The sequence below is a fragment of the Arachis ipaensis genome, chromosome B4 (genome assembly GCF_059453495.1).
Source record: "Arachis ipaensis isolate K30076 ecotype BB chromosome B4, ASM5945349v1, whole genome shotgun sequence".
NCBI classification, from domain to species: domain Eukaryota; kingdom Viridiplantae; phylum Streptophyta; class Magnoliopsida; order Fabales; family Fabaceae; genus Arachis; species Arachis ipaensis.
In genome coordinates this window covers 144,048,657-144,061,446 of record NC_142439.1, presented here as the reverse complement: position 1 = coordinate 144,061,446, position 12,790 = coordinate 144,048,657, and the positions used below count along the sequence as shown (strand labels likewise).

General features: G+C 32.7%; 2 protein-coding genes across 3 annotated transcripts; one reads left to right on the top strand and one right to left on the bottom strand.

Annotated features, from left to right (window-relative positions):
- Positions 1-1,942: 1,942 nt before the first annotated feature.
- Positions 1,943-7,033, top strand: LOC107635429 (protein LONGIFOLIA 1-like). Its single transcript, XM_016338904.3, has 5 exons — positions 1,943-2,669; positions 3,680-3,738; positions 3,820-5,703; positions 5,778-5,913; positions 6,065-7,033. The coding sequence occupies exons 1-5, from the start codon at positions 2,522-2,524 to the stop codon at positions 6,826-6,828; spliced, it is 2,991 nt and encodes a 996-aa protein (XP_016194390.1). The 5' UTR covers positions 1,943-2,521; the 3' UTR covers positions 6,829-7,033.
- Positions 7,034-7,382: 349 nt separating this feature from the next.
- Positions 7,383-9,435, bottom strand: LOC107635428 (transcription initiation factor TFIID subunit 8). 2 transcript variants are annotated; one of them, XM_016338902.3, is made up of 2 exons: positions 9,100-9,435; positions 7,383-8,908 (listed from the first exon to the last, which is right to left on the bottom strand). In XM_016338902.3, the coding sequence occupies exon 2, from the start codon at positions 8,799-8,801 to the stop codon at positions 7,659-7,661; it is 1,143 nt and encodes a 380-aa protein (XP_016194388.1). In that variant the 5' UTR covers positions 8,802-8,908; positions 9,100-9,435; the 3' UTR covers positions 7,383-7,658. The 2 variants fall into 2 exon arrangements, with proteins under 2 accessions (XP_016194388.1, XP_016194389.1); XM_016338903.2 differs by having other exon boundaries at positions 7,383-8,821; positions 9,100-9,407.
- Positions 9,436-12,790: the final 3,355 nt, after the last annotated feature.

The window sequence follows — 12,790 nt, the reverse complement described above, 5'->3', positions numbered from 1 at the left end:
AAGAAAAATAAAAAATATAAGAACAAACGTTTTTAATAAAAAAAAAAATAAACAAGTGACTAACTGTTTTTATTTTAAATATAAAATAAGTATAATTAAAAAATATTAATCACTTAATATTTATCAACCAAATTAAACTTGTGCCATGTGTTCTTACCCCAAGACTTTATGATGTTGTTGAATAGGAGAAAGCAAATTATCTTTTGTGCTCATTCAAATTAATTCACTAATTTTTATAATTAAGTAGTTTAATGAGAGTGTTGATGATGCAGCAATAACATGTGGTGGCTTTTATCTGCAAAAGTGGGAGCAATAATAGACCTTAACTTTGCGGCAAAAAAACTGATACCCAAAGTACTTGAAAAAGATTTGGATGGTTTAATTGAATATTATGAGAATGTTAATTAATGGTCCAATTCCACAATCAAGAGTGAGCAACTTTCTATGAATTGCATAATATTAGTGACTACACACACACATTGGACAAAGGATTTAGGACCACACTACATTTCTATGCTTCTGCTAAAATGTACCAACTAAAAAGCACATAACCAACCATGTTGCCATGGAAGTGAAACACTCTTTGATACTTGCAACGTTGGTAACTACAACGTAATCAATATTTCCTATAATGTTTTTATTCAATTCCCATTTTTAACAAACTTTTGGAGGTAAGGTTAGTACATTATTATTGACCTCTCTTTCAATTCAGACATAAATATTAATGATTTATTATTAGGTAAAATGTAACATTCATGTAATAAATAAAAATACTTGAATTGAATACAATTAAAACAATGTTAAGACTCTTTTGCATATTGAATGGTAAAGTGAAATGATAGCAGCTCCATTTTGAGGCCAGGTCCCATGTATGGGAGAAAAAGCTGATGAAACTAACCATCCAAGGGCAATTTGGTGAAAGCATGAGCAGAGGGATATGTATGGGAATGCTTCAACATACACTTTAGATCATGCAGAATTTCACTCAGTATATGTAACAATGTACCATTTCAAAAAAATATATTAAAATTATTCATCATCTCTTGGCTTGTTTTATCCTCCTTCTTTCATTTTCTCTGACAAAGTCCACATGGTTAAGGAGAGAGGTCCAAGCCACAGACCCACCACGTTGTTTTGTCCACATGGAAGTGCTAGGAAATGACCATAGAGCAGATCTGACCCTTCTGACCCACACATTCACTTCCATTATTTAATCCAATCTCACTTAGATACTTTCCTATTTCTTTTCTTGTTCAATCACACTTGTATAAATAAATTTCAAATTTAACTATCTAAGTCTTGATCATTAGATATATCAATTCTATATGTACTTCTTTTTTAAGAACAATTCTATCTTTGTATAACATCATTGTATCAAAATGTAGATACATACTCTACTACTCCTATTTAATATCTTTTATTTCATAAGCTAATTTTAATATAAAAAGAGAATCTAGAGATGAAATTTAGATAAGATCAGAATAAATAATTAAATTAGTTTTTTCAAAAATCTATTATTTTCATGATCTATTATGATTTTTGTAAATTGTGGCAGTTCCAAATCTCCACTAAACATTTTTTGTTCTATATTATTCTCATGTTTATGTTTATAACCATCATAATCACTTTAGGAAGAATTGAATAACATATTTCTTTTGAAAAATAAAAAAACTACTCTTGAATTCATACACAGCCTGTTATCTTTCCCTGCTTCTCATGTGTCTTTTATTAAGCATATTAAATTTTTAACAACTCCTTCAGTCTTCTCTCTATCTCTGATGCACTCGGATTTTGACACACCAAATTCCACCCATTCTTTCCCTCTCTCTTACGTAATGTAATTAAAAAGTTGTCACTATTACTTTCTTATATATTCTAAGCAACCTATGTTTTTTTTTTATTTTTCTTGTGATATATATAATAGTAAGGTATACACCACAATACAATTCCTCTCTATAACACAACACACTCTGGCCTCTCTCTGCACCTGCTTCTGCTTGAGCTAACAAAAGAAAAGAAAATTAAAACTAACCCTTTGTTCTGTGTGCAAACCCAGATAGAAAACAAAGAAAAAAACAAAAACATCTCTTCTTGGGTCTATCAAATTTTCTCTTCAATGGTGGATGCTAGCTACTAGCTAGTGCTACAACAAAAACTTTTCGGATTGCTTTGTTTCCACTTATTTTTTTTTTTTTTTGGTTCTTTCTGCAGAAGTATATATTCCCTTCACACTTTCTTTTTCTTTTATTTTCTCACTCTCTTTGATTCTGTTCCAAGAACATTCTCTTTCTGTGCACATGCATACACATGAAACAAATAGTACATGCAAATTCTTAATGTACTATTCTTGTTGTTATTATTATTATTCTCTCCTTTGAGAACTCTAAATTCTTAAGGCTAGTTCAAATTCCATAACAGAAGACCTGTTTGTTTGTTCTACATTAAAGAAGCCTTTGCTTGTTGACTCTATAAGCATCATTCTTGAACATTGAAGCTTTCAAGGAAGAGAAGTCAAACAAACATGTCTTCAAATAAGGTATTGAAATCAGTGAAAGATGAAAACCCAGAATTGCAGAAGCAGATTGGTTGCATCACTGGCTTTTTTCAACTCTTTGACCGCCACCGTTTCCTCACTGCCAACACTCACCAAACACCTTCTTCAACTTCAGGTATTCTTCTTCAATATCCACTTTATTTTTCTTCTTTTTGTGTGAACATTATTCACATCTGAGTAGGACAACTGCATTATTTATATTTTCTTTTGTTCTGTTTCATTTTCAAGATTTTTGCTTCATGGAATCTTAGTCAAACATGTTTGAAGAAGAAAATTTTGATGAACATGAACATGAACATGTGAGAAGGACTAGTCTTCGTACATACATAAATTGTTTCACATATATATCACGTGTATTGAGGTGGAGAGACTTTGTTGGTTTGCTGTCCTTAGAAAAATGAAAATTTTTCACCTTAGGCCTTCATATAGTATATAGTTTTATTTCTTTTATTTTTTACTACACAAAATAAAAGAAAAGAAAGAAAAGTTCTCTAGTGAAAATGAATATTTTCTTCCAACAGTAAGGGACTGACACAATTAACCTTACATTATGTCAGTAACTTGTCGGATTGCATAGATAGTTCTGTTTTCTTTTCTTTTCTTCTTCAGTTTTCATTTGTTTTCGTGTGGAGTGATTCCGGTGGTTAAAGTTCTCTGACTCCACTTAGTTACTAGATATAAAAGCAAAGCATTTAATTTACTGAACTATTTTTTTTTTTATTTATTTATTTTTTCATTTTGGTTCCTTACTCTCCAAATTAGATTTGACAGAAGCTGGTAACTGGAGTTAAATTTTGGAGCTGAGCACTTTTTTTTTTCTTTTTGTTTTTATTTTACATCTATATATTTTCAGAAATCAGGTTAGAATACATATTAAAGTAATGTTCACATCAGAACAAAGTTAAATATTCACATTTTTTAAAGTGATAATTGTAAAATTTAAGTATTATTTGAAGGGTATGAACATTACAACTAACCTGTAATTGTTTATGCTTTCTTTGTAGCTTCAACATGAAAACATGTCCATAGATATTATAGAAGTGATCTGAAAGGAATAAAAAGTGAGTTGAAGATAATATCTGAGAAGTTCTTAGTACTATAACTGAAATTTCCTTTCTTTCTCAGGTGAAAGCAGTAATGGCATCAAAGAGCTTAATGCTAAAAACACAATGCAGAAAGCAAAGGTAAGATAATGTTAGAATAGTAGTTTAACATGAAAGAATTTTAGCAGGATCAATTAACAAACTTAATATTGTGATTTTCAGGAAAAGAATCTAAAGGGTTCCAGAGAGAAGCAACAATTCTCCACAGAGTCTTCAATAACTTCTATGACTTCATCATCTTGTTCATCTAGCATGTCGTCCCTCGAGTTCAACAGGACAATTCAGACCGAATCGCTATCAACCGGTCGAATCAATGTTCTTGAAAACTCGAATTCAGAACTATCATTGAAGCGCCTTGACACCCCAACACAGAAATCCATTGACTTCTATGATATTGTCAAAGAGTCAATTCAGAGAGAATCTCATGGATTGTCTGTGAAGACTTTGCCTAAAGAGCAAAAGAAGGGTCCCAATCACACCTTGAAATACATCGACTCACCCCGGCCTCTGCCTTCCCCAAAATCTGTCAATGCAGGAGTTATGGTCTCCAATGAAGCATTCCATAATCTTGCTAAGTCTAAGAAAGCGCCTTGGGACTCGCCTCGGCTGTCTTATGATGGAAGGGATACACAAGATAGATTCAAAACTGCGACAAAGCATAAGGAACTTCCAAGATTTTCCTTGGACAGCAAGCAAGGATCCATTGGAGGTCTCAATGAAGGAAACAAGTCTCGCAACCTATTGAAGGGTCCACAAAAAGGACATTTGAGAAACTCCAGCTCAGTGCTTAACCAGCCACAAGAACCAGATACTTCGAGAAGATCATCCAGTGTCGTAGCAAAGTTGATGGGACTGGAAGCATTGCCAGAATGGACACAAACTTGCCAGACTCCACCAGCGACTGCTAGTTGCTACAACAATAAAAATGAGCTCTTGGAAAGATCTAGAACAAGTGATGAATACAAGCAGCACCAAAGCTCTGTATCTCCAAGAAGTAGCCAGGAATCTACCTCGGCTCGATACAGAATTGCTGACTCGATCACAAACACAACACCATATTCGCGATTTGCTCTAGAATCAAGTCCATGGAGGCAAACTGATGCAAGCCAAAGTTCTCAACTGCAAGTTTCCAAGGGAAGTGAATCTGATGTGAAAGCCTCGAAGTCCTGCATCTCTGTATATGGGGAAATTGATAAAAGGCGGGCAGAACTCGAGTTCAAAAAGTCTGGCAAGGATCTCAGAGCCCTTAAACAAATTCTTGATGCAATGCAGAGATATAAAGATACATCTGGCAGTACTAGTGATCAGGCTTCAAAGTCTCCATCTTACAATAGAAAAATTTGCAGTCTCAATCAAGGATCAAAGTTACAAAGCCCAAGAATTCGACAAAAAGACTCGGAGTCTGTCACAAGTGAGACATCAAACACAAGCCAGGGTAGTGAATTGCCAATATTCATCATGAAACCGGAAAAAGTTGCTAGAAAATCCAGCAATCCTTCTTCTAAAGGAATGCCAGTTCGTGGTAATGGAAGATTGGCTGAGAAGCAAACAGGCAAAGATATCAATTCAACCATCAGAAATGTCAGGGATCCTTTTAGTCAATCAATTCCTTCAGCAAATAAGGGTAATAACTCGAGAACTTCAAAATCGATGCAACCATTGAAAGTTCATCTGGAAAGCAATGGAGAAAACACTAGTTCTGGTAACATAACAGCTGCTAGGAGTCCAAGGGTACAGAAGAAGTTTGGATTGGAGAGGCGCTCTCCACCAAGCAGCCCATCTTCAGATTCTGGTATTAGCAGAAGGCAGCAGTATAGGAACGCTTTGGGGTTTCCTTCTTCTCCAAGTACAACACCAAGACCGAAATTGCACGAAAGAAATGAATGTTTCAGCGAGCCTAGCGTCCATTGGAGGGATTTTAAGGCTCGTGTTAACTTCATTTCTCCAGATTTTGACAAGAGAAGCAGTGATAGAGAAATCATTCGCATGGATCAATCAGGAAATACTAATAGCACTTCCATCCAGCTTGGCAGCCTGAATCAAAATGTAAGTATTTCTTCATTGCATTGTTAGATTTTGCATCTAAACCAATTGCTTAGTCGTTCTTTTATTTTGATCAGTGTTCAGGAAGCTCTAAGGCTGACACAATGGTTACTGTAGAACAACCAAGTCCTGTGTCTGTTCTTGATCCTGCATTCTACAGGGAAGACCCACCATCTCCAGTGAGAAAGAGATCAGACATGTCAGATGATTTAGGTATTCAACTTATATTTCATCATGGATAATCTAAGTTCATTGTCAGATTAATTATTTAAGCTAATACACTTTTTGGTGGCATTACAACTACAATAACTCAGGAAACTCAAATCAAGTTACATTTTAATTCTCTTCAAATTTTCTCATACAGGTGAAGAAGTTCTAAGTGCTGATGAAAACAGTGAGGAGAACTCTGTTGATCTTCCTTTATCCAACACAACAAAAGCTAACTTCATCATTCATGATAGAGACTCGAATACCCAGAATTTCATTCAAATTCTTCAAGATATCAATCAGAATGATGAGAAACTCACCAGCTTCAGTGACAATAAGGATCCTGACCATAAATATATAGCAGAAATCCTGCTAGCATCCGGTCTTCTTAGTGGACGCACCTCTAGCCAGATTTCTCATTCACCAGGTTACTTGATTAACCCAAAGTTATTCTTTGCATTAGAACAAATGAAAACAAACAAGAAGGATTTTAACAGTGGCAAGATTATTAGTCCAGAGCAAATGCAAAGAAAACTCATATTTGATGTGGTTAATGACATTCTTGTTCAAAAATCATTCTTGGAGAGTTCTTATACTCAGTGGCGCCTAACAAACCAGCTACCAGGTAGAAACCTACAGGGGAAGCAGCTTTTGGATGAGGTATGCACAGAAATAGACCAGTTACAACCTCAGAAAAAGAATCTTGACTTGGCCATTGAGGATGAGAATTTGACAAGTCTCTTATGGGGAGATTTGAATTTGATGCATCACCCCACAGTTTGGACTAACAGCAGCACTGAGATACCAAATGTTGTGTTGGATATAGAGAGGTTGATCTTTAAAGATTTGATAACTGAAGTTGTTAGAGGAGAATTAGCAAACAGTGCTGGTAGGCATTGCAGGCAATTACTGTTTCATTAGCTTGACCCAAAAAGAGGAAAAATAAAAAGTTCCAATCTTGTGTGTCACCTTCCAAAACACACAGTTTGAAGAGAGGCTAATAAGCTGCTTAGTTGAGTTTAACCCTTGTTTTTTGTATAAATTATTGCACATTTTAATGTCTTTCTTTATGTATTTATGGTTCATGAGTTCATAAATACATGCAGAAATACATGATTATGTATATCAGTATCTAGTTTTCACTACAGCGCCTTCTCTAAACATAAAATGGTGTCGGTTCCTCCATCTCAACTAAACATTATTATACCCTCAACTCTTATGTTCTTATAAATACTATACTGCCAAAGCATCATTAGTTTCTGTAATGTCGGAAGTAGAGCAACTCAAAGCAAACCCCATAAATAGGCAACTCTATACTCTTTGGCAGAGAACAACCATAGATTGAAAAAGTAGTACATGACGATAAAACTGTTGTGAAATTCCCATCATTGATATATGCGAATTTTAGAATGGAAGTTGTTTTTAGTGTTATTGGCAGGATTTCAAATAATGCTTTAAAGAAGCAAAAACCAAAGTAAATCGGAAAAGATGTTATTTTGATACTTTCTATGGGATTTCAGTCTTACATGTTGCATTGATTTTTAACACACGAATTCAAAGCATTTTCCACATATCAGATTGCCTACTGGCACATACTCAGAAGATTGTTAGAGTGGGAAAATGCCTGGGGAAAAATGTAACATTCATTTCAATAGTATCAGTCGCCTAAATTTCAATATCCCAGAACTAGCTATCATCACATTGTCCTGAAAAAGTGTCGAGTATACAGATCCTAGTTGAAGCAATCTCATTTACAATTGAACAAGCTGATCTGGATTTTCTAGAGATTCCCTCAGAATTTTCTCAGCCCTTCTTTTCCTGTCATCCTTCTCATCTTCCATTGCAAACCACGGCAAAGTCCTCTGATGCTCCTTTTCAGGACTCAAACCTGTGGACCTTCCTAAGAATTTGTTTCCTACCCCAATCTTAAAACGCACCCTAGGGTTCTCATTCAAAACACGCGTTGTCTGATCTTCTCCGGAATCACAGGATGTGCTCTTCATCGCTTCAATTGCTGGAGCAAATGTCTCTAACACCGATACGGATTTATCATCAAGGAAATTCCTTGCAACAGGATTATCCAAAGTGACATTGTTGAAGAGCTTAGTAGGAGGGGCAATAGGAGCAACTTCCTTTTCCCCAACTTTCAAAGGTGGTGCAAGGAAAGGATTGCCTTCCACAGATGCTTTCTTTGCCTTGGCATCATCCGGGTCAGCGAAGGTGGGCTTCTCAAACATACCTGAGACCATCTGCTGCTGTGAACTCAACAGCGACCTATCCCCGTTATCGTTCTCTCTTTCTTGGTCAAATTTGCCATTGGCAGCATGAGGGTCTGCTCCTCTTGCATCCACTGTAGGGTCAAGTGAATACGTCTGTGGATCAGGGAATGCAGGCAGCCAGGCAGGAATATGCTCCGCAGGAGGCACTTTTCCTTTTCGTGAAAAACTTGGAGTCAGCTCACGATCTTTCACGATTGGAAACCGGGGAACAGGATGTACAAATGGAATTGGTTCAACTTCATTAACATAATGAACGATTTCCCGAACAGCACCAGAGTCCTCAAGGCAATGGTCAACATCAGAAGCACCTGAAAACCCTTGCACATATACTAAATCCTCCAACCCTTGAATGACATCAAAAGCATTGGATTCAGTCCTCCCTGCAAGATTAGCATAGTAATGAGCAGATCTCCCAATGCTCGAAGCATATCGAACAGCGACATCAGACAGCGCCTCAAGGGCTGATTGCTGAAACGAATGAAAACCTTGACTCTCCAACAATTGCGCTACCGCGATCTTCGCGATTGCCTGGGCAAAATCATCAGCACCTGATTTCCTCTTCCATGTGCTGGGCTTCTCAAGATGCCTTCCAGTCTTCCCACCACCATTGCTCATATTCAGCACACTTCATATCACTTTAAAACCCGAAAAATATTATCCAAATCACTATTTCTCTTCATTTCCAGAACTCACCAAAAAATTGAAATTCACCAACTTCGCTTCTGAGAAATTTTTTTTTTTTTTTCGGAAAAGAAAAAAAGTGAACTTCAGCTAGACAGAACTTTAACTAATACCAACAATATCTTATAATTGAGCTACAAAGCCCTAACTAGTAACTACTCCCAGGCTGAACTCTATAGAGAAAACAATTTCAGCTGAATAATTAAAATTTGAGGGGGAAAGTGAAGCTTACCACGTTACCAGTAGATGAGAAGTGCTGATTGGATCTGAGGGCATAAATGGAAGATCGGTAGATAAAATTGGGAAATTTAGGGTTTGCGATTCGGTTTAGCTTAAACCCTTTGAAACCCTTGGATCGAAGACATCATTTGACTCAGAAAGAGAAAGGAGATTGAAATGGAAAAGAGAACTTCGCTCGTAGACCCGATGCGATTTCGTCTTTAGAGCCCTCTAAAGTTTATTGCGAAAATTTCGAGCATCAATGTAGAGTGTAGTCAATAATCTTGAATCTTCGTTGTCGTGGAAAGTTGAAACGGCGTCGTCCTAAACGTATGGAACCAAGCAGCGTAAATCTAGAGAAGAAAAATACTGTGTTTTAAATTAATTATTAAAAAATTGGATAAATTACGTATTTAAAAGATATAAACAAAAAAAATCTATAAAAAATAAAAATTAGATATTAAATATATATTTTTTAAAAGTTTTTACAAATATTATTAAAAAAATAAAATACTTTATATATTTAAAAGTTAATAATTTTAAGCTAATTAATTTTTCTTGTAAATGACCAAAATTATCTTTAAAAATTAAAAAATTTTGGGACTCATCAATTTTGTTCTGAATATTTATATTTATTTTTTAAATAGTTATCTAATTTAAAAAAATAGATTAAACGCACATAGTATTTTAATAAATAAAAAAATTATTTCACTCATAAGAAATAATATTTTTTTTCATATTTTTAAATCATTTAAAAGCATTTATCATTCGTATCTTTTATTATTATTTTTATCAATAGTATAATTTTTTTAGTATCATTTTGGTAGTTTAACTTAAAAAAAATACTTGTTAGTATAATATTTTGTGTAAAAAAAATCGTAAAATCTATATTTTTCATTTTTTTTTAAATCCAAAAGAGAAGTAAAACATTAAAGGAGAAACAAAAGATATGTGCTTATTTTTAGGCTTTTCTTTTGTACCTATTTTTTTATATATATATATTTTTTGTCTACCTATTTACTCTATGATGATTTCCTTTGTTAAGCTTCTAACTCTTTTTTTTCATAGACCTCTACCATGTTAGGGTTGTTTTCTTGGACCATTATTTCTATACTAGTAGTATAAGTCCTTAGGTGTAGTCTTGTAGTCAAACTATTTATCGTCGTTTAAATTGTAGTCTTATAGTATAATTATTTACCCTTATATGTGTTATGTGTGAGTTTTACCAAAAGGACAACTTATTATTGAAATGCAAATGAAATTATATATGATTTTCCCCTTCTCTTTAAATCAATTGTAGTTCTATCCTCACAATTAAAATAAAATTAAATCCTTATTTCAAATAAATGATAAAATCATGTCCAAAATTTGAATATTTTTCTTTTCCAATCCATGCACATTTTGCATACACACAACATTATTGATGCATGACTTAACCATTCTTCAGAGTTGTATTGATTCTAATAAAAAGTTATCATATAATTCCTGCTATCATAAGTTCTATGTATAAGTGAATTTGTTCATTATTTTTCTCATGAGTTAATTGATATAATTTTGTAAGGAAGAGTAAACATGATCAACTAATTTTTCATAAAAGTAAATCTAAGCGACTAGCTAACAATTTTTTAGTCAATATTAGTTATTAGTTAATTTTTAATATTAATTATATATATTGACTAAATAAATATTCTATTGGCCAAATAATATATGACGCCTTTCGCAATAAGCTTTAGGGCTACTGTAAGACAAATGTATTACACTCTAATTATATTTATACTATTTTTAATTTTTACAGTAATATTAAAGAGACAAAAAAAAAAGTTAAAATTTATCTTATTTAATATTCAATAATTACTACAATAATTAATGAATACTAAATAAAGCAAATTTTAATTGATTTTGGTTAAATTTTTTTTGTTGTAAAATATTTTCGAATTTTTATCTATGAGTATTTTCTCAAACTCAAATCTTTCTTCAAGACACCAATGTTATGAAAAGATGTGAGGGTAAAGGGAATGAAGGATAGTGTGTAATGATGGGAGAAGAGGAGGAACAGACTGAGGTAGATTTGTTCTTTCTTTCTATTATAATTTTAAATTAATTGCGTTTAATTAATCTTGATATAAAATGTAATAGTAATTAAATATGTACAAAATACCTTTTATATCAATACTACATATATACAAATTAAATCATGGAAAATAGTTCACCTTCATGGTAATTGAAACACTGTTGTTACAACACAATCTTAGATGCTAAATTTGTTGCCTAGTTTGATGTATTTTTTATGAATACATGATGAACGTTGGAAGCTAGCTAGTGAAGGCTAGCCCCATAAATGAACTATAGTAATTATAAGAAAAAAGTTAAAAGGCTTTCAAGCTTTACTTAATTTTAAAATAGTCATGTTATTAGATGACTATTTTAACTTTCTGTATTAATTTAGGCTGAATTTATCATAAAATTTTCATGAATTAATTTAAAGAGAAAGTCTAGGGAGTCAGCATTTTTATTGAAATCTAACAAGTATTTAACCATCAAAAGAAAATTGAGTAATCTTATAATATTAGATATCATCTCATACCATTAAAAATATTAATGATGGCTAATTGATGGCTACACATTACAAATTCTGCTGACCCTACCACTCTTCTTAATTTAATACTAACTAAATAAGATTAAGATTCTCTAAAATAAAAAAAATTGATAAAAAAAATCTAATTACCCTTAAATTAAAGTAGTAAGATTCATACATGATAGAAATTATAATTTAATAGTAATTAATTTATTATTTTATTATTTTTATAATTTTTCTCACTTTAAATCATTTTTTTTTTTGCTAAATATGCATGATTCCTTGTAATTACTTATTCTTTTTTTCTGTCTTGTTTTTATTGCGTTGTACTGTATAAGAGTATATTCATCATTGTAAAAATGGTACAACTGATATATAAATAACACACCCACCAAAACAAATAATAAAAAAGGTTGAGAGAATATGTGAGATCTAACAAGCTAAGTTATAAACTCGCAAGTGGATATTTACACACAATCTGTTAGTGTAAGTACAAAATTCATCATTTTCCTGGAAATTATATTATTATAGCCTTATAGGGAATCAGTTTTTAAATACTCAAATCAATCTAAGATCATTAATTAAAAAAAGATAGACATTTGTCACTCCAACTACCATATTAGTAGTATTTCTATTGGCTAATTAGTTTTGATTAGTTAAATGTAAAGACTTTATTCATCTAATAATAACTATATATAAGAAAATCATGCAAGCCACCTAATAATAATAAACTGTTCTCTAACAACCCTACGAGAAAATAACTTCCTATGATTAATACACAATGCTAGGTAGACAAAAAAAAAAAACAGTTAAAATTTATTTTATTTAGTATTAATTAATTATCGTAACAATTAATGAATGTTAAATAAGGCAAGTTATGGCTGTTTTTGGCTGATTTTTTTTGTTACCAAACATTTCCGGATTAAAATATATGTGTCAACGTGTGTCTATTTTTTTTTCGGAAATGTTTGATAACCAAAGAAAATCAGCCAAAAACAGCCATAACTTGTCTTATTTAGCATTCGTTAATTGTTGCGATAATTAATTAATGCTAAATAAGATAAGTTCTGACTGTTTTTTTTGTCTACCTAACATTATCCTATTTAAATAAGGTAAAAATTTAAGCACA

Excerpts from the sequence above, each read along its gene's own strand:
- LOC107635429 (XM_016338904.3), top strand. The coding sequence starts at position 2,522 with ATGTCTTCAAATAAGGTATTGAAATCAGTGAAAGATGAAAACCCAGAA. Across the intron at positions 2,670-3,679 it reads AACACCTTCTTCAACTTCAG|GTGAAAGCAGTAATGGCATC; the intron begins GTATTCTTCTTC and ends TTTCTTTCTCAG. Across the intron at positions 5,704-5,777 it reads TTGGCAGCCTGAATCAAAAT|TGTTCAGGAAGCTCTAAGGC; the intron begins GTAAGTATTTCT and ends TATTTTGATCAG.
- LOC107635428 (XM_016338902.3), bottom strand. The coding sequence starts at position 8,801 with ATGAGCAATGGTGGTGGGAAGACTGGAAGGCATCTTGAGAAGCCCAGC.